Source organism: Haliotis asinina, chromosome 4 (genome assembly GCF_037392515.1).
Source record: "Haliotis asinina isolate JCU_RB_2024 chromosome 4, JCU_Hal_asi_v2, whole genome shotgun sequence".
NCBI lineage: Eukaryota > Metazoa > Mollusca > Gastropoda > Lepetellida > Haliotidae > Haliotis > Haliotis asinina.
Window position 1 is genome coordinate 13,009,070 of NC_090283.1, and position 22,632 is coordinate 13,031,701.

Genomic DNA, 22,632 nt, shown 5'->3' on the forward strand with positions numbered 1-22,632 from the left:
CTCCTAAGGCCGAGAGCTATGATTGAACAATGCCATATAGAAAAAGGTCAAATGTAACGTATGTCATGTTTGGAATTACACTTTTTTAGTAAAATAATAGTAATAGTAATTTTTGGTTGAGTCTCATCCTAAATCTTGCGTAGGACTTACTATTTCCTACGTAGCAGATACAAAATCCCACGTAGGAGATAGTAAGTCATACGTAGGAGATAGTAAGTCATACGTAGGAGATAGCGATAGCGAACACAACACATGGAATGCACGTGCACAACACAGTAGCACAACACACGTGCATGGTTGTCAGGTTTTATTTTGACGGTTTTCATAGGAAAGTACAAGTGGTGATACTTTCAAAACATTCACTATTATAATACAAACACATATATCACCTAATATTTTCACTAGTTAATTACACCCGTGAAGGTCCAGGGTAGAATAGGCCTTCAGCCACCCATGCTGGCCATAAAAGGCGACTATGCTTGTCGTAAGAGGCGACTAACGGGATCGGGTGGTCAGACTCAGAGACTTGGTTGAAACGTCATTCGTTTCCAGTTGTGCATATCGATGCTCATGTTTTTGATCACTGGATTATCTGGTCCATGGTCGATTATTTACCCGCCACCGCCACATAGCTGGAATTATGCTGAATGAGGCGTAAAACTCACTCACTAGCTCACTCACTCACTCACTAGTAAATTAAAAATGACGTTGCCCTACTCTTTTTAAGAGTATATATAGATCTTGTTTTGAAACTCGTCTAAACTTACAGCACCAGAAAACGCCGGACAGTACATCTTAAATCTCGATTACCACAAGATTGTTAGAGACAACGCTCATTGTGAAAACAGGTGAGCCGTTATGTGAACAAACACACGCATGCATCGAATCTCTCACCATTGGTGTTTCTATCATTATTTTTAAATCATCATGAGACAGAACTGTTCTTATACCAATGTTCTTTATAACGTCAAAATGACAACATATATTTTTCACGATTTTAAAGCAGTTACATAATCCCATCACCATTGTGGGTAATTGGGATTATTTTTATTAAATACCTCAATCCTTCCACACATTACCAGCCCATCTCGATTTTCATCCCCACCCACTGTTTGCTAACGACTTAGAAACACGTTTAGTGCCTTTAGACGAGAAAACGAGACAGCGACGAAACAATTCAAAATCGCTTTCTTGTCACTGTTTGTTCTTTCAGACATGAGAATGACAAACTGTAAAAACCACTGAAAAAAAGATCGTCATTTTCACTTCACTTGATAGTGGTAGCCATTTTCCCCGCGAAATGCCGTTTACCGCGGATGCAAAGGTACGGCATTTCACTCCTTATACATTACCCCTAGGTTACTAATTGAGCCATATACTGAGAACTGGGTCTCAGAAGCTCAAGAAGATTCGCGGAAACTCCTCATGTCGGCTCTTTATTCCCACGGAAGCCGTAAAAGCGACGACCCGTGTCGGTCAAGATTTGTTTGTCAAGCACGCACTGGTATCGTGCGATATTGTGTAATGTATCTGACACAAAGAGGAAATTCCACAGCACAATCCCCGGGGAAACCCTACGCTCCATGTAAAAATGTAATCATGGCAACTATTGCAAACCGCAAGGAAGTGTCACGTAAGTGCAGAATCAGAAAATCCCAAGCACTTCTGTTTAAAAAGAGTGATATAATGCATTCATTCAGCCAAGCACGCACAGGTGGGGGTAGAGGTCGGGGTGTATCACTTACTTTGTATATATAATTTTAGGGGGGTGCGGGACCATTGACACTGTCCATGGAGGTAGAGGTCGGGGTGTATCACTTACTTTGTATATTAATTTTAGGGGTGTGCGGGACCATTGACACTGTCCATGCAAGTCCATTAAAATCATCATCTCATAACCCATGATGATGGTGAAATATTGATCATTTTGTTTACACATTTCCCCATTATCTATAAACAAACGGGGATCGTTTACTAGACGTTGACAGAAATTATGCAGAAAGATGAAACATGAAACAGCTGCATTAGTATCATTGTCCTGGTGAGGCTCACTATTCTTTTACATCCCCTTGTTTTGCACACTGTGATTATGATACTGATTAATGTGTTCACTCAATCAGTGTCATGCAGTACATACATGTCTTACAATAGATAGTATCATTTTCACAGTGGCTCAGTTCGATTACAAGTTCCTAAACCTGCCGATACCTATATCAGACATTTAATGTACAGTCCATGTTGTTCTTGTGGATGTCAGTGTGAAAACGCCCTACACTCTTTTTTCATTTGGGATAACTATATTCAGATGTGAACTAATATCTATTTCAGATGTGAACTAATGTGTATTGTTATACTTAGGATTATAACGGACGGACACACGGAACTTAGGCACTGTGAAAACCAGAAAATAGTTGAATCCGTCCACGGTTTTATCATCAAGACACAATGCTTTTAATTGACACCGAAAAATGCTGAACTTAACTTAACTTAACTTAACTTAAAGAAGATTGTTGGAAAGGCCAACCCCAACGTTTTCGAGATGACAAATTTTCGTTGGAGGAGCCACAAATTAATAAACTTAAAATGCTGTAACATAGTGCCGACCAGACACCACTCCCAAAGAAAAAGAAGTATCAAGATCTCCAGAGAGAATTGTTCACTCTGGAACACAGACTTACGGTTGACGTATGTTGTATTGCTTAAAGGTGGTATCTCATTGAATGAAATCTGCTTAAAATTATGCAATATGTGTAATATGAATTGTGACTCTATAGTGATATTAATACAGTAATTACTTAACAGTCAGAACTCAATTGTACATACAACAGAATATATATTCTTCTTGGTAGTAACTGGTGCAATATTTGATATATTGATATGTCGTATGATATGTTTTCAACTTGAGATTAATAGTGGTAACACCAAATACTAGTAAATTATATCATGAAATGTCACATATCAGTTTAGACCTATTTCATTTCTTTTCCACTTCAGTTTTCCTTTCCCACCTTATGCCTGTAAAATATAGAATGGCTTTTGTTCTACTTGCAGGTAATGTCCCCCAAGCTCACTCCAATGTTTTTTAGAATTCCACTTCGTGGGAACTAACCCTTCTAAAAGCGATCGGTACTTCCATTGCAAATACAGTAATCTCATCTCCAGTATGTGACAGTTCACATAAGATATCTTTGTCTAACCACGAAGCGACCCATGAAAGTCCCGGTATAGAATAGGTAAAAGGCGACTATGCTTGTCGTAAGAGGTGACTAACAGGATCGGGTGGTCAGGATTGCTGACTTGGTTGGCACATGTCATTGGTTCCCAATCGATGCTCATGTAGTTGATCACTGGATTAACTGGTCCAGACTCAATTATTTAGAGATCGCCACCATATAGGTGAACTATTGTGGCGTAGAACTAAACTCACTAACTCACTCACTCACTCACTGTAACCATGAAGCATTAATAACGGAATATTATTCCGGAACACATGACTTCTTGCTTGCTACAGCTGTATTCATTGGTCACATGGAAATGCTAAAATACAAAGAAACCAAGTATCGTAGGCAGAGCGAGTAAGTGAGCTGAGTTTTACACCAGATATAGGCTTCATGACGAGTAATCCTTTAACCACCAGGTTAACGGCCGCTCACATATGCTGCGAGTTATTTTGACTATTAAGACTCAGTGTATATTAGCGCATTTCGCCATAGCGACAAATTCAGCCTGAATAAAGGGTGCAAGGTGTTAGACATGTGAATCCAACACTTTTGTTCTGATGGGTGAATCCCCTTTTCAATCTCATATTTTCATGTCCCCAATTTCCTCTCATGTATTGATGCTGCACTCAGAGCAAATTTTCCACAGAGAACTTCCTTGTTGATGGGGTATAAAGGGGATAGTGTAGCGCAAGGTACATTCTCGTCACGGACCTGGGCTCAAGACACACGCTACCCTACATCAAGTTGTACAGACAGCTGAGCGAAAACGGACGGGGTAGGCCGCCTCCTGGTATGCATGTTTTTTGTTTGTTTGTTTGTCAACACATTCAGATATATTCCGACTTGTTGAAGTCGTGAGTGAGTGTGGTTTTGCGCCGCTCTTAGCAATATTTCAGCAATAATCGAGGTGGGTTGTGGGGGTATGGTGGAGGTGGGGGATGGGGTGGGGTGGGGTGGTAGCTGAGTGGTTAAAGCGTTCCTCGTCACGAACATATTAATAATGCCAGCTGTAAGTCTGTACACTAGGGTACTGTTTATGGTGTCCCTGCTCGAGTATTGCTACACTTGGTGTTAATGGCTTACGATCTACCCTACAGCGCACGTCAGCAACAGGGCATAGTCCGTCTGGCCCCAAAGCGGTCAGACGAATTGCAGTCTAACTCGAAAACTAATAAACATAAAATACTTAATGAAAACATCATACCAAGTACGTGAGGTTTTTGCAGCATTTGTGTCCTAAAACATACAAGCGTTTTCTTAGCAATCTATCATTACAATATTGACAAAGTTTGCTATTTGTTACAAGGAAGGAGTGCAGAGAATGGAACAGCCAGGTGTGCGAAACAGGATGGAGATGGTACAGCAAGGGTTAATGAATATAACACCTGGGTGTCCCTTTCTAAGTTTAGTAGTTTTCGAGATAGACTGCATTTCATCTGTCCGCTTTTCAGCTAAATGAGTTATAGCACGTGTCTCGCTGAGCTATGAAAATATATAACATATATTTAGTTCTATATACATGTAAATGAATCACAGAAAACCTGGGAAGAGTCCAGGCTTCGTGTATACTGCCTACCGTTACCATTTGCATACAAATATACATATGTGTCCTGGATGAAAATCCGGTTCTTGTAGCTGCTAAGACCAGCAATATATAACAACTATCTATCAATGAGCCATCTTCGACTCGCCAAGTTTACTGTCTGTTCTGTCTCGGCTAGATATCTTCTGAGAAGCTCCTTTCGACATTTCAGTTTGTTTGGGACGGACGTCCAGGGATGCATTCTAATCTGTACGTTCCACAGAAGTATGATCTTGTAGTTGTTTGATCGGAATAATATTTAAATGTATGCTATTTCAACGTTATTTCAGCCCACCGGTTACTCCGACGATGGCACTCACAAGCATGCTGATTTGCTTCCTCTTGATGCTCATTTTGACCTTGACCTTGACCATGGAATCAGGGCCGTCATCAGCACGTGATGGGGACTCACACGGAGGGGACACCTATATGGAAGATCAAGTACTTCGGAGAATGAAAAGAGCACGTTTTGGAATGAGAACACCCAGTTTTCATTTTAAACCAATCGAGGTCAAGCCACCGCGTAAACTGACTATCGACGAATCGCCGAGACTCAGGACAGATTCTGACAGTGATGATGTGCGGAGTCACAGACACAGTCACAGTCACGACTCGCGACGACAGAATGATGCCAACACTGACATCGACGACGCCAACGACCCACATAACGACAAACCAATGTACAGAGAGACAAGGGAGCAGGTAGATGGATTTACCGCCAAGATTAATCACCCGAAAAAGCACGTGTTTAGGCAGAAGTTCCGAGAGGCGATGAAGAGAGCTTACGAGGGATCCGCATCTGCTCGCAATAAACTCAAGAAAACTGCTAAACTTCTTTTGGAGTATGGTCCAGACTTCTTTGATCTTGGGAGCTCCATCATGGAGATGGTCATGGTGGCAGAGGAGTTGCAGGCGTCACTCCAGCCGCAGGCGGAACCCACACACAGCACTGCACGGGACCAGTATGAAGCAGTCGACAGCGCGGCAGACGACAATCTGGTTCTCCTTTTACAGGCGATGCTGCAGCAGCATAGTTCAGGTATTAAGTTGGAAAAATAGTCCACTGCATGACCATTAGTGAATTAATTTGAACTAGGACAACCTCAAACTCTAAAAAATATATTCACAGGGTGTAGGAATATGCGGAATCAAACGGGATGTGCTTATAGATACAGGATTCACTAGCTTGTTTGAATGTGTGAATGTATTGTCTAGCTCAATGTGTCCTATGTTTAAATGATAGTTCTTTATACGAACTCCAGTGAAACGTGCATTTGTGTTTGTTGCTAATACCGGTATCGCCAACAATGTTTCAGGTATATAACGGTAGCGTGAACGCTCTTCAGTCAGTCATACATAACCCATAAACAAGAACAGAATCTGCTATCTGCTTATTTGATGATGCCCCATTAGAGAGATTAGTCATTATAATTACCCCATCACCGCTGCAGGATCGTGCATACCTTCTTTAACCTATTTCAGTGCAATACTGTTTGACTGTTTCAGGTTCAGGATCGGATCTCCATGGCAACGGAATCTTCCCTGGAAACGTTGTCGTAATTGTTGCAGTGCACGCCCTGGTTTACGTGTAGAAACACTCACCCGTACTTATTTGAAATGTGAGTTCAGAAGTGAAAAATTCGAACTTTCTATGTGTCAATTCGTGACAAAATAATATGTTCTTGAGCAGTATAGAAAGAAATATTATCTGCTTGAATACAATTATATTTTGAAATTTCTCCATGTCTGTTCTATTAAGACTTACAATGATAACAATTCCACACAACCAATGAGAACTCTTGCCTGCATCAAGTCTGTGAGAACAATTGGCTCTGTAAGAAAAATTGCAAGAGTTGTGTCCCCTAGGATTGCCAGGAACCCGAAATCGTGGGTTGTCATGCCATTACAGCACCTAATAATCTGACACGTTTTGATAAGATGTGAAAAGGTGCTTACTCAATTCTAGATTTGTTTAGATTTTGATTGCTCTGTTATGAATCTGAGAAGTCCAGTAACAGATTCCTGGGCCATCTGAGAGTGTGTGGAGAGTGAGTGAGTGCGTGAGTGCGTGAGTGCGTGAGTGCGTGAGTGAGTCTTACGCCACTTTTAGCAATATTCACGCAGTATCACGGCGGAGGACACCAGGAATGGGCTTCATACATTGTATCCATTAGGAGAATCGAACCTGGGTCTTGAACACCGAGATACAACTGAAAGATGTCATTCACCATTGCGTTGTCTCCACACCTGCTGATTTCGCTGATTGTGTATCAGGTACACTGAGACATTGGGTATTCCCATACTGGTTTGACTGATCCAGATACAAGCCGTGAGAGGGATGGAGTTCTGGCAGTAAAACAACACTCATTCATTTTGGGAATTTGCATTGCCATTACTTTTGTTCTAAACACAATTCGCCCCTAAGTGAATAGTAAAGTGTGTTAGTGTGTGAGTGAGTGTGCGAGAGGGTTAGTGAGTGTGTGTGAGAGAGGGTGAGTGAGTGAGTGTGTGAGTGTGTAAGTGAGTGTGTGAGAGGGTGACTGAGTGAGTGTATGAGAAGGTGGGTGTGTGAGTGAGTGGGTGTGAGTGAGAGTGAGTGAGTGACAAAGAGGGTGAGTGAGTTTGTGAGAGAGTAGGTGAGTGAGTGAGTGAGTGGGTGTCTGAGAGGGTGAGTGACTGTGTGAGAGAGTGAGTGTGTGAGAGGGTGAGTGAGTGAGTGTCAGATCGTGGTGCATGGTTGTTTGTTTGTACACGTGCGTTGGTACATTGTGTTTTACGCTTTAACAATATTTGTAATTATTATCGCTACTGCTGGCAAAATAAACGCTCAATACATTGTACCATTTGGTAAATGTTTAATCAAATGGTTACCCCAGCATTCCTTCCCCTAAAGAAAGAACAAAATGCATCCCTACTCTGGCACATGATTGTGCCAAATGGGAACCATTCTGCTAAAAATGGTAGACGTTATCTTGAACTATTAAACAGTCACCTGGCTATTATGTTACGTGTTTCGTTGTTTCGTGAAGCGAAATGGAAGTGGCTGCTGGTACGTGCCGACTCATGGTTGATAGGGAGGTGTGGTTTTAGGGAGACCTTGGGACTTAATGGCCTACATGCTTCCAACACTTAACAAACTGTTGCATTTTTGTTCAGCTGAATTTCGTCTTACTCGTTTTAACCTCTTTAACAATCACAAGCTAATTTCATCGCCAAATGGAATTGTTTAGTTAAGCTAAAAGAAACGACAACACTTTTTTATATTAAGTTGAAGATAGATGTATACACACATCGAAGTTGTACACATTTACAAGTTATCTCCCTTACTGAGAGCAGTTTGACAGCTGATACATGCTGGACCAGAACTACACAGTATTATATATAAATGTCCACTGGTTATGACTATGTCAAATGTTTTGGTATTAATGTCAGAGAGTGAGTGACCGAGTTTAGTTGTAGATCCCACTCAGCAATATCTGGTGATTCAACACCATGCGCATGGATCTACGCAACTGGGATAAAATGATATGTGTCGCCCAAGTCACAGTGACTGTATTCCACAGTGAGAGAAACGAACGGAATGTTTTTTTCAGTTCTGCTCAGGAAAATAGTACTACCACAAATTTCAGTAGAAGCCAAATTGTTGCCAAACAATATTCTTTTCAGAAAGCCGAAACTACCAAAAAGCAGCAACACTACTGTAACGCTACACACAACATCGTTAAGTCAGGTTCTCTCGGGTTTTCTTCCAAAGCAATGACAGAACTCTCAAGGCGATTTCTTGAGTAGGAACTATTTATTAGTTACAGGAATTTTTGTTTTCTACGTTGCAAGACAGTCCACGCGAGTCCCCAGGCCAGTACACCGAGGCCATGCACTGGTCCGATTGCTGAGAAGCTCCCTTATGCTCTGTCCATCGCCTGGGGTGCTTTTATACCCATTCCCCAGCATCCGGGTCACGTATCAGCCAGTGGTCAATAGAAGGACTAGTGTCATCCTGTCTACCACCGTTGACGTTTGATGGTGATCAACATGCGATAACAAGTTGTTAATAATTATTGGCGTTACATATCAGCTAGTGTCATCCTGTCCACCACTGTCGATGATTGGTCATAACCAACATGCGATACCAAGTAGTTAACTGGAGTTGCATATCGACTAGTTTCATCCCGTCCATCACTGTCGATGACTGTTGGAATGATCCTGGCACGGATCCTTATAGTCTATGTATCGTCCGGTGAATCGTCAGTAGTTGTTCCTTTGCGTTGTGTCTTCATTGATATATTCCAGCTGGATGGTATCTACCTGCACCTAGCTTTATAAGATTCGCTGTGTCTGCCCAGCATCCAGGCCCGGATACAAAGATCGTACCTTGGGATGCCGTTTCCCAGTCCTTCCGTCGTTCCTCCCGCCAGCAATGGTGCAGAGGGTAACCGCTCTCTTGGCACCATCTCTAGGTCCGGATCGGATCGGGGGTGTCTACCAAATCTGAACTTTTTGGCGAACCAGGGTCTATACACTAGACCTAGTGTAATCATGGTACCGATTATCAGTGTAACCACTATGCCGAGTTGAAGAGTATTATGAGAGCCGCATGTTTCTGGTTTCCCGTTTCAATATTCCCATCCCAGTTCCGTACGAGTGACAGTTCTTTAAAAAGGCGTTTCATAGGTATAGATCGTATATCACTATACTAATAACATCAGGTAGTGTAATGCCGATTCATTCACTAACTAAAACTACCTACAACATTGACCATTACCAGAACGTGGATACAATGAGTAACTATAAAATACCATATGAAACAACCCCAAGACAACTATATAAAATGATCCGTAACCCTGCCACTGTGTAGCCTTATAGCAGCTTGGGTACTGCTCTGAGTAATGCTTAGACCGATTCCTTTGTTTGGGTCGGTTTCACGTTACAGTGTCATTGTCCATTTGGGAGTGATAATTCTCTACCGGGTCCTCAGGATCACTGGATTCTCTCAATCGGAAACAACACTCGTGTCCATGGGCTTCTGCTTCATGCGTTTTGCTATTTCTGCAAGTGGAATGTTGTTGTCTTCATCATCTGAATCAGGTCTCCCCTGTAGGTATCTCCTAACTATAAGTTGAGATCCTGCAGTCACGTGCTTCGTGACCTACTCGACTGCAATTCTGGCAACGTGGACAGGGTCGGAAGTGATCAACTTCCATAAGTTCAACTTGCCTGTCATGAGTTTCACTGGAACTACCCTTACCTACACATAGAGCGAACCTAGCCCTAAGGTTCTGTTCATTTGTGGCGGCTGTCGCTGAATTGGGCGGATATTCGCGCATAACCTTCATTTTCATTGGTCATGACCCAACCCGTCTATGGAAAATCCCACCAACCGACGTTCAATGGCAACACCGTTGTCACCATCTTGCCTAAACCCCATGTAAATATATTTGATTCATCTAATTTCCATAATTTAGGCGCAAAATCAAAGTCTAATCGATAAAGCAAATACACAACGAGATTGTCCAATTGGGCAGTTTTCCGTGTACGGTATGTGTATCGTGCCTGAATACCCTGCAACATAGTTTCCATGGTAACACATGGCTTTGTTTCTGTACTCGGCACAATGAACATTAGACATTTTATCATATACATGCAGTATGAAAACTAGACAGTCAACTCATACATTTATCGGACACATCTACTAGTGAACTTGACATCGTAAAGTAACTGAATACAAGAAGTTCCTAAATGCTGGATTCTGGGATAATTTATCCCCTGGTTAAGCCTTGTAATTTACAGGAGGAGTCGACAGATCTGAGTCTAACACAGTGTAAACTTCTAAGAGTGGCACATCCATCTCTACACACTCCATACTAGAGGAAGTGTTTCATAACAGTATATCACACACAGCTTTCAATTTAACCACATCGGGAGCCGTGATGTAATAAGCTGACATGGTAGGATTGTACATTGGACATTATGCGTGTAGATGAATTGACCGAGAGGAAAAACACAAAACAAACACTCTGTGGGGAAGTTAAATAATTTCAAACACAACAGGACTGATTAGAATGAAGAAACGGACAGTTTAGTAACTCATTTCTTTGCTGACACAAGAACCATTGCACGTTTAAACTGGGACATTTTATGTCCGCGTCAGTCACTTTCATTGTCTAACTGAACTGACATCAACATGTCTATTTTTACAGCTACAAATATTGTATTTCAATCCATAAGCTTTACGTGGATATCAATTTTACAGAGTAAAAATAAAATATGTCAAGATATTCATGATATGAAACACCTTTTTACTCAATAATCAACTCAGAAATGTGTGAAATGTTTCATAAAGTGATCAGTTATTACATAATAATAATCATAATAATATGTGTGGATGCAAAATGCTGCTAGTCCACACATGAAACCTGTCATGTAGAAAACCGACATATTTAGCTACCCTTGTTACACTGTTGTACACGACGTACAACACATGAACGGGTAACCTCTTTGTCCGCTTCTTTCAGTTCTGTTGTATTGAATTTGTCTGAAGTAGATGTGTGATATTTAAAGGTTTACAGTGGGTCATGTTTAGTTTATTTCTTAGGCCAGAGCTTCACTAATGAGCGATTTCTTGGTGTCAGATATGAGGATCTCCTCCCCACTAAATACATTCATGTTTACTGTGTAGTGACTTGTTGGATTGACAGTAAACACATTCAGGAGACCCCCCTTGAACTTCACATCAACCTGTCCCAAAACAACGGACCTGTCCACATCAATAAATCCTATTCTACCCCTCCTGACATCCAACACAACGCCATAGTGAAGGGTGTCCTGTAAGCCGGGTGTGTCAGACATTGTGTTTCTGTAACACCTCCCCCACACCCCAGCGAGACACACCCTGTTACAGAGACTCCCCGGGTGCGTGTCACATCTCAGTACATTGACACACCAGGAGCGGCGCTGTAGACAAGCATACCACTTACTGTCCACCTGGTTCTCCTTCCCCACCCCCACCTCTAGAATAGGCCACCACCCTCTACTCAACACACCCACCCTGGTGTGGGCCTCCCAGTATCGTGTTGTGGGTAGGACTGGGGTGACAGCAGATGAGGATGGGGAAAGGGGGATGGGATTGGAGCTATGTGTCCCGCTCAGTCTCTGTCGTCTGTCCCTGTCCGTGTGCTGTGTGGCGGGGGGCGAGTTGACCAGCTCACCGTCTGTAGTAACATGGCAGCAGCAGGTGTTGGCTCGACCAGCGTCCAGGTGGAGTTTAGGACCTGCAAATATAGAAGTGTCATTTAATGGAGTTTAGCAACTGTATTTCCTCTAAGATGTCTTTGTATTGTTTGTCCCGTTTCAGTGAATCCAAAACAGCTCACTAATTGATCGACTGCCATTTCTGTCCGTCTGTAAGCGCAACGACACCCGTGCCCTAGATAGTAATAATAACGAGATGATACTATTCATATGGGTGTTTAAACTGTTTGTCAAACAATTCATTTCTACGTACATTGGTAAACAAATAAACCTTGGTTTAAGTACTCTTTCACCCAAATATGTTTGACCCACAAATGCAGTTTGTTGTGACGGTGGCCAGAAATAGACACTACTACTGCCTAAAGATGTAGATGTTTCAACATCATTTCACAATAAATCTATCACTACAGGTATTCTAGAGTCATATCACATAAAATAGGACAGAGTGAGACAGGTAGTATTCTGTGTGGCGATATTTTTACATTTATGTGTTCAACAGACAGAACGTGAACCGGTATCTTCTATGTCCGCTTCAATCACTGAACACAGTTTCATGATACCCGCTGTGTGGGGAGGGTTGTCTCGTGTCTGGAGGGGGACAGATATTTGTGAATGAACTGAGTAAATTGCTATGTTATTGTTATTAAGAAATATGAAATGCATCCATTCTGGCAACAAACCTCAATAATTACATCTGACGTATAATAATGATGGTTTGCACTATGTTGAAGCATAGTATCATGTTTGTGATCGAAGTAATGCCATCATTCTCGACTGTTTCTCATTTACTAACATTTTATGCTTCAATATATAATATAAATATATTGAATAATTGAATTTCAGGTCACTGTGAACCTATTCCATGTATGCCTGTTCATAAATGCCACAAACAAGATAGCCAAACACGGAAATTCCTGTTAAAAATGTCCTAAATAGATATAAACGTGGTTTTATCGCAGGGATCTATAAACCTATTCTTCGTGTATGATTTGCCATCCTACATTTCCACTTAAATGTTGAGCAAAATGCAGGAAGCAGAGTGCATTTCCATTGGGTACATTAGAGATGGTAGACATATTATTCACATTTTACAGAAAAACAGATTGTCCTAATAACATGGTTTTCAAGCAATGATTCAGCACTACCGGCCAGGTCAAGTCACTGCCGATGTGTTATAACGGACATCTAGAGTAATTTACTACATGTGACATTTTGTTGGTCGTCAGGTTTTCACATATTCCCAAACTCTAACCTATCCCAGTTGATGATATCTCCACGACATGAGTCACTGTTCAGTATACTGATCACTTGATTATCAGCTGCTCATTGCCTGCCTGTGTGCCTGCCTGCCTGTCTGCCTGTCTGTCTGTGCTTGCGTGCTTGCGTGCTTGCGTGCTTGCGTGCATGTATGTGTATGTATATCGATCGGAAGGTAGGGAGGGAGGGAGGGAGGAAGAAAGGAAGGAAGGAAGATAAATAGTGACGATCTGTCACGTAAGGGTACTAGTAACATAGGCAAAGTATGTTATTAATACTTTAGAAACCATTTTAAACACAATATGTAGTAAGTCGACTAAGCCGAAGACACATAGGAAACAAGACAAGTATCTGAGTTCGGCCACACCGCAGCGACCAATGGAAGTACAAGTACTTCTGCTACATGAATGCACCTGGTTTGGACAACGGCTTGGGTCACATTGGAAGACACACTATTACTGCTACCAGAAACTCCTAGTTATCTCCTTCAGTTGTGGACAAGTTAATACAGAAAATGAAACATAAAAAACCCCACACTACATACATGTATGAATGAACGGTTTGGTTCTCGTGATGTCCCGAGTTAGAACTATCCCTAAAATGTTGACACAGTTCACTAATTGTTAAGAGGGAAGAGTGCAAGTGACAGCCAGGTGCTCGAGAACCACGTCTACAAGTGCTGACAAAGTCATTAATTCATTTACCTATGCTGTGCCGTCTTCATCCTTTCTCGTACACCAAGCTATCCCCTTCTCTGTACTCCTTCCTCGTAACAAATAGTGAAGTGTGTCAATGTTTAAATAATAGTCTGTTCAACAATTGTTGTTTTTTAGTTTTTATGACATCAATTCTGCAAAAAGCTCACAGGTATGCTCTAATGTTTTGATTATGATAAACGTTTAATTGAACATTTTGCTTATTAAGTTTCGAGTTAGACTGCAATTCATCGGTCCACTTTTGAACCAAACGGACTATAGCAATCACCACATAAGGAAACTGCATAAAAGAATGGAATTTACTTACAGGTGATGAATTCAAAACCTCCCTCTGAGCTGATGGTGTGAATCGTGCCTGAATTCCCTGCAACATAGTTTCCATGGTAACACAAGGCTTTGTTTCTGTACTCGGCCATCACATGTGCTCGACAGAGTAAAGTGAGTCAATGAGTTTTGATTATAGCTACTTTGAGCATTGTTGGGTTAGGATTACAAAAATATAACACATGAAAGGAACGCAGCTCTACTCAATCAGCGGAGGTGCTGTAGTCAACATTGGCAACCCGTGTCAAAACACAAAGTTAGGAAACACGTGATCAAGTGAACGGCACATCTCATCTCGTCTTTTAAGGGGCGGTAAACTACATAAATTGATATAAATAATGTTTACAATTCTGTACCTTCTCATAGCACCCCGTACGCCAGAATGCCCAATATATTCCAAACAACAAAAAGGGCCATCTTGAGTCCCTGCTACACTGCCACATGTCACAGTTTAAACTGCATGATAACCAACAATTCAAAAGTCGCAATAATACCAATTAAAAGAAAAATAAACGGTGTAAGTGTAACATATTTATTGTAACATATTTATTGTTTCACTATAGAAAGTACGTTTTGATGTAGGTTGTGATATGTTGGAAATAGGCGGTTTAATAAACAGACGAGATACTTTTGCTGTACATCGCAGTAGTTGAGCATCTGCTACCGGACAGTGAAATTCTCCAAGGACAAATTATGAAACTTCTAAAAATGTTAGTAACTGTATCATTAACTCAGGCAAGATTTCAACCCCAAATCAACAACTCCTCATGTACGAACCTTTCAGGTATAAACCACATTCAAGTGACGCTGAAGGAACGAACGCTCTACTCATGAAATGAAAATAAACAATGAGAAAATCTGTACGGTGTATGAATTTCAAACATTAATCTATATACCATCGTGGACAAAGAGCCAGAGCTAAATTGAATTTCTATTTCTTCAATAAAAAGGACCTTACCTTGTCACTTAGGGATATTTGTATGACATTCAACTTACATGTTTAACAGCTTCAAAAACATCATGTGATATCAACGGTTCATGTTCGGTTCGCCGTGCTACTTGTTCAGGCTGGACTTCCTGTGATGTCCCCTGTAATCCTGGTGATTCAGATGGACGGGGGACAGTTCCTGCAATGTTTCAATGTTTCAACTGTACTTCACTGCATAAAGACAATAAAATCTCATTAAGTATTAGTTATCTATATTATATAATACCAACCGGTGATGCAATAATTCAACTTAAAGCAGAAATGTGATGTAGTTAATTCTGTATTTGATCTTCTTTTCACGATCTGACCCAGTTATTATGTTTTACCTGTGATACGATGGATGATGTCCCCACACTGAAACCTGAAACATGTACCTGAAACAACAACGCTTACATCATAAATGTCCGAATATAACTTCGACTTACAGAGTAGCTGTGTATATCACACCTGTATAGAATGCCATATCTCCATACTTACTATACACACCATGAATGATTTTCAGCAATAACAGCCTTTTAACTTCTTTCTCTGAAAACATTTTCAACAGTGTATTAAGTCTGTCTATTTTACAAAAGCAATACATTACCTTCCTGATGTTTTCCCCTATTAATGTCAGCTGCATATTCAATGTCAGGAGATCTGATGAGAAAAAGTACAAACGCAGGTTAATCAGAATTTCGTCAAGCCAAGTTATATACAATACCGTTTGATGAAAGCTAGTAAACTTGTAATAAGGAGACATTGTCAAAACGATAAACAATGATATCAAGCCGTGGGAAATATAGTAACGTAATGTAGATATTAATCATCAAACAATGACGTAAGAATTGCACAACTCATTTTCTCTTCTTTTTCGACAGAGTGGAGACATTCTCTTTGCTTGTGGGAATGATTCTGGTGACACGGGATTTGGTTTCAAACACCTCAGGATGTTGTGCACATGCTAAAGATGTATTGTTTCAGAGCCTACAAGAGACTACAGAAATAATAGATTTGGAGAGATTATCACCGCAGATGGGACTTATACGATTCAACTGAAGATACCCATACGTGGAACGTGGTAAATGTTTTCAGTTTTCCGTATGTTTTATATGTATAGAGTGAACTCAAAGCAGGACCTTTGAAAGACATTTCTAAATATTAGGAAAATTGTTTTGTATGGTACATTTTTCGAAAAGTCTACCTACCTTGCAAAGTAAGTTGTTTATCTGGTATGTCATCAACGTTGAGGCTGTAGACAAGTCCGCCAAACGTATCGATGAGTTCCTGCAGAGCTCTCTGTCCTTGAAAGGAAAGGATGATTCTGGTGTCTTGTGTGTCATCTTATGGAAGGATCCACTTCAGATTTTCATCACATTTCGTCTGCAGTGCATCTGTGAGAGAAATGAGCTCCTCTCTTCTTGTAGATTCAAGTGTTCCCTGGGTGTAGTCTATCGCTGATACTATTGACGTATGAACGTCATGTAAAGTGTCAAGTTTCTCTTGAACTATTTCGCTTGGGTCTTTAAGACTCATTTGAATTTCCTTCATGAGTTGTCTTTGCCGATTAAGGAACTTTGCAGCAACAGCTTTATAAACTTTAGTTGCAACTTGCTGCAGGTGACCCCTGACAGTTTTCACGCTGTTAGCGACATATTTCAGTTTATCTTGTTGTTTTCTCACTTGCTCCTCCAGCTGACCCTTCGCTACGTCATAGGCCTGATACAGATCTTCATTCTTGTGACCTTTGTGGGCCCCATGCACACATATAAGACAGACGGCCTTCTTACACGTGTGGTCATACAGCTGCAGCTTGTTCCCAGAGTGGTCTCTGCAGTTCAGTTCCTTCAGCCACCGCTTCATAGGAATATTCCCTGCTTGGTTCATCTCGCTTACCTCGTGGTTTTGGTTTCGTCCTAAGGAGTCATGGAGTTTATGACAGTCAGAACATAGCTTGACATCACATTCGTGACAGTACATCACAGGCTTTGTATCATGATCGTCTTTGGTGTAGCTGCATTTAATGTCACCATCAACGTTGACTTTGAAGGCAGCTTCACTGCATCTGACATGATCTACTGTTGTCTGCTCTATGGTGAACTCACGACCACAGGATAGACAGTGTATGCGGTTCCCTTCCGTCTGTGTAGCTTGGTGATCAAGGCACGGCTTGCAGGCGGAATGAAGGCATGGTAGAAGACGAGGCTGACTCTCATCACAACAGGACTGTGTTGAAAACTCGCACACTCCCTCCTCTAAAACTGATGGTAGAAAAGCAAGGTAAGATAATTAAATGAACCAGATATAGGGCTATGCATTCAAGGTTGTATTGATTTTAGAGATAACTGTTTTATTTGGAAAGAAAGATTGTCACTTCACCCACTGTACCTGCATGTTGGACTTGTTCTGTACTGCCCACCCTGTCTGGAGACTGTGTCCTTGGAACACCCACTAGAGCATCATATGCCTCCTGTTCTTCTTGAAGTCTCTGTAACAACATTTAGCACTTCATCCAAACACATCCTCTCCTGATCATGTGTGATTTTTTTGTCGTTTACTTTCAGGATTTGGTCCTCACTTTCAATGTATAAAATACTTCTCATGTTTTCTCCTTCACGCATGTTGTAATAGTAATCACTACACCAACATGTCATGATGTGACAGGTGTAATTATGTGACAGTCTATTTCTATTTCGTATGCACTGCAAGTGATTAATTTTGAAATAAGAACAGACGATATCCTCACCTTTTTCACTTTCTCACACTCTGTTTTACTCTGATATAAATCAGCATCTGCCTTAGATATTTGTGTCGTTACTGAAAGAAGAAAATGTAGATGTAACAAATCACGACTTTGTCACTGTGTGACTGAGTACACACGTACACGCGTACACAAAGACATCCACATAGGCAGTGTAACGTTATCATAATTCAAGGTAGAGACTATAATTCACTACATGAGATAATTGTCAGCTTACGAGCTTCAACTTCTAGACTCACCTTTACAATCTGCGATATGTATTTAGCTCTTTCCTTTTTTATTGTTCCCATCAGCTCAGCGTTGACCTTGTCTTTGTCCTTAATTAGTACCTGAAGTCCCTCTATCTCCTGAAAACGAACGTTCATGATCAGTAAATATTTTGAAAAACTCCTTTCCTGTAGAAACGTCCAGATGGAGTAACGTATGACATTTTCTGCCTGAAATTATCCTTGATTAACTGGCCCATTAACTGTTTTATGTAGAATAACTGCCAGGGAAAGAGTTAACCTCACAGCAAGAATAGAGTTTGGAGAACAGATCAAAGCAACACAGTCCCATCCTTTCATATACAAATGTGGAGTTCAGACACGTTACACATTCACCAAATTGAGACCACTAAAATGAATGACCCTCCTAATTTGAAGTAGTAAATTCTAGATATTAGAAATGATGTGTCGACTTGCCTTGTCATGTGATAAACTAAGAAGGGTGGTCTGTATGTTCAAAACTCACGGTGTGTAGTGCTGCTATTTGTCCATCTTTCTCATCAAGTTCCTTCTTGTGTTCAGCCTCCATCGTGCCTTTGTTCACATAGACAATGCCTGGATGCCCTGAAATGTATGATGGTTATGGCGTCTCATCATGTCATCATGTCTTGGAGATTGATAGTTACAGAGGTACTGTAGCTGTCAGGAGACGTGATCATCACAAGTGGTTCATGGAGCAAGCACGTTGTTGGTGTACATTTGTTTCAGATCGGAATTTTATAATTTGGTAATGCTAATGATTGAAAATATAAGCTCAGTTTTGTCACGCTGAAAGCATTGAAAGGTTGTGTCATGGTGCGGGCTAAACAGGTGAGTGATATCGTCCTTAGATTATGACGCAGTTGACTGTATAATCCTAAAGCATTTAACCACACATGAGACAGTGCCTATCGACATTGTAAAATATATTTCCTTTACTTCTGTCTGCAATGTGCTGTTGTATTATTTTTTGAGCTGAAATGCTATTTTCAGAGGACGGTATCTTTACATTTTGCCAGTAGAGTTGCCGTAAGTCGATCATGAACAAGTCCTTGGTTTAGATATAAATATAATTTACAAATAAACATACATGTGTGTGTGAGAGTTTTGTATGTGAGAGTTGTGTGTGTGTGTGTGTGTGTGTCTGTTTGAGTCACACGATACCTTCACACATACAAACCTTCTTCAGTTGCAGAAGCATCAAGCCGTGACTTAATAAATGGCTGTGACGTATAAAGGACAGCGCAGAACGCCTAGTACCCTTCGACTCCCTTTTTCCTGAGCGTGTCGAGGAACACCTCGCATTTCTCTCGTCCAGAGTCTCTACACTTTTCATAGTCCTCACTTGTGAAGACACATTTCTCATACAAGACATTCAGGACAGGGTCAACCTGAAGTTCCTCCTTCAGAAACACATGATTCTTCTGCAGGATAATGGTGTGGGGCATGTCCATCCTGTGATGACGTCAGTGGTTCTCTCTGTGAAATGAAAGAGGGGCATATAACATTGTGCATAGTGCTAGGGTTATCTTCCACCTTCCCCGTCTTTGTCCTGTGAGCATGAATCATAGCTATGCCATTAAAACTTTACAGAATCGTAACCCTGAACTATTTAATGGCAGATCAACGTTTCTTGCAAACAATCTAGGCCAAGATGGGATGTTGGTACAGCTACTCAGACGAAAGATATTTCATATTTGGGATTACACTTTCTTAGTACTAGAACATGTACTTTACTAAGAAAGTGTAATCCGAAACACAACACATGTTACACTTGGCCACTTTCTAAATGGCACCGTGTAATCATAGCTTCTCACACGCTCAACAAGTATCAAATATATTCAATGGTGAAATAGAAGTGGATAAGAGACACGCAAAACAGTATGTCTGACGATTTATCTGCGAACGTTTTGTGAACTACCGCATCTGACTAGAGATTCTTTTTTACAGACCATCGTGAGGCTGTGGAGCGGGAATGCATGGTTACTGGAATGCAGTCTGACGACAATGCTTGTAAACTTTATGTGATGTGTTTGTAACATCAAATCAAGTCGAGTTATACGATACATCTGTTGACAGGGCTGTGGAGACATACTGTATTCTGACAAATAAATACTTAGCAACCGAAATCATCCTGATCGCACAACGCCGGGGAAATATATTACTGAAATCATGAAGTCATGATAGTCGCGACGAGCCAGGTTAGAACTGGTCTTCTGCAATCCACGCTTGTCTTATGAGGCAACTAACGTGATCCGGTTAGCAGAATCGCTGACTTGGTTGACACATGTCATCGTATACCAGTATTGTAGATTGATGCTCATGATGTTGACCACTGGATTGTCAGGTCCAGGGTAAACTATTAACAGATTATCGCCAAACGGATGGAATATTGCTGAGCGCGGTTTTAAACAACCATCCAACCCAACGAGTCGTGACAAGTGGTGCACATGTACGATATGTGGGCATGTGCAAGATACTGACGAATAACAGTTAACCCAGTTTAGCAGTGTATTAACAAATGAGCTTGTTTGCATACTTCCCCATTCAGGAAACCGAGGACATGTGCAGCCTGTGAGTGATTCCATACAGTTACCCTCTGTTTACATAAAATAGTTCATACCATATCCATAAACAGACGGACGACTTCCGACCAGACAACGACCTGGCCACACTGTTCACAAGGACTGTAGCATAACCAGTTAACAAAAATAAATAGCAAAAGAGGAATAGTTCAACTGGGTTGTACCTGATCTGTGCCTGTCGTGTGCTTGTAAAAATGGTCTCCGTTGAAGTGGTATACTACTGTCGACAGATGGTGTTTGTCGATCAGCCCTTCTGGTCCTGTCTACTCAGCCAGGACGAAATGTGCTTCACCGAAAGGCAAAAAACAATTCACGTGAGTGCGAACGTTGCATCCCATTGCTGGGAAATCAATCGTCCACTTGCACCCAGACAGAACTTTAAGGTTACAGTTGTAGACGACAGGAACGTTAGATAATATGTATCAATATGAAATGCAGTTGGATATTGTGAAGCCTTGTGCTTATTTTGTGCAGTTGCCATAACACGCTGGCTTTGACAGGAAATGTGTTCGTAACACCACGAGGTTGTTTCTTCTATAGTCTAATGGTTTGCCTCTAACTGGGAATTATCACTGCATTATGTCCAGCATGCATTCACCAACAAGAAATTCCAAACACCGAAACTGCTGACTGTTCTATGGTCTTTGAGAGAAGAATGAATACGCTGGACTTGTTGCTGTTTAGAAAAGTTATCGATTATATCACACCGTGTAAGACTCGTGAGGAAAGAAACTGACATGGTTCGTCCCACAATATAATGCCAATCCCATAGCCTGAATGACATAACTACCACAATGAAATACTTGGCAAGTACGTTCACACAGAAAGAGTTGAGTCAGACAGCTGAATACATCTTTAAACAAGAGACTACTGCAAGTACACCCAGCTCTTAAATGATACAATGTGGTTAAATATTATTACATGTAATAGGCCATGAACCATTCCCGAGACAGTTTCTTGGATGAATGGATTAATTTGCAGTCAAATGACCTTCCTAAGCTTGAAAAGAAAATTTATTGTGTCAGATATGATGTTCAAGATGTGCGTACGTGCCAGTTAAGGCATTGTGCCAACAATATCTGCAACTTGCTGTTTGTATGCTCATCAAGGACCATATTTTTCAAGGAACTAATATTTTATGACTTTTTATACAATCAGTGGACTGGGGGTGTGTAGGCTGGAGATAGAGTCGGATATGGTGTGGGGTCGTGGTTCAAGGGTAGGTAGGAGTATCATCACGGGCCACACAACGGTAGACGGGATGACAGCAAACGTAGTCCTCTAGTGTTAACATGTCTAGGTCTGGCTCGCTCATGACACATACCTTGCTGTGGAAGTTGCGTGTGACACCGTTCATAATTACATGATCACAACTACGAGTGGTACTGCTCCCTGCTGAAGTCCATCTCAGTTGTTAACAGTATCACGATTCTATCTCATTTTCGACATTAGTAAGAGAACAGTGTCAGGTCTCCACTGACACGCGACTAGGGGATTCGTGTAGTAGATGTTAAACATCCCCCAATTACACAGTGTGAACATCATTCACCTCCCGAGAAGATGCGTAACTCCAAAAATATCTGAAGTCAGTCGAATCTTAACACGTCTTTAATCGCAGAATATGTGGTCTCTTATTTGAGGCTAGGTTTGTCTAAATTGCTAACAGACGAAGAGAAGATGTAAATCCAGCTAAGGTGCAAGCAGGAAGCAACAACACTGTACCCAT

At 41.1% G+C, this 22,632-nt stretch overlaps 1 protein-coding gene and 1 pseudogene across 1 annotated transcript; one reads left to right on the top strand and one right to left on the bottom strand.

Moving 5' to 3' along the window:
- The first annotated feature begins 3,917 nt into the window (after positions 1-3,917).
- On the top strand, positions 3,918-6,538 carry LOC137281297 (uncharacterized). The gene is made up of 3 exons (XM_067812462.1): positions 3,918-4,011; positions 5,094-5,842; positions 6,310-6,538. The coding sequence occupies exons 2-3, from the start codon at positions 5,113-5,115 to the stop codon at positions 6,393-6,395; spliced, it is 816 nt and encodes a 271-aa protein (XP_067668563.1). The 5' UTR covers positions 3,918-4,011; positions 5,094-5,112; the 3' UTR covers positions 6,396-6,538.
- A 4,853-nt stretch (positions 6,539-11,391) lies between these two features.
- On the bottom strand, positions 11,392-19,775 carry LOC137280778 (uncharacterized; annotated as a pseudogene).
- Between the last annotated feature and the right edge of the window lie 2,857 nt (positions 19,776-22,632).

Coding starts and splice junctions, on each gene's coding strand:
- LOC137281297 (XM_067812462.1), top strand. CDS start 5,113: ATGGCACTCACAAGCATGCTGATTTGCTTCCTCTTGATGCTCATTTTG. Junction 5,843..6,309: donor GCTGCAGCAGCATAGTTCAG/GTATTAAGTTGG, acceptor TGACTGTTTCAG/GTTCAGGATCGGATCTCCAT.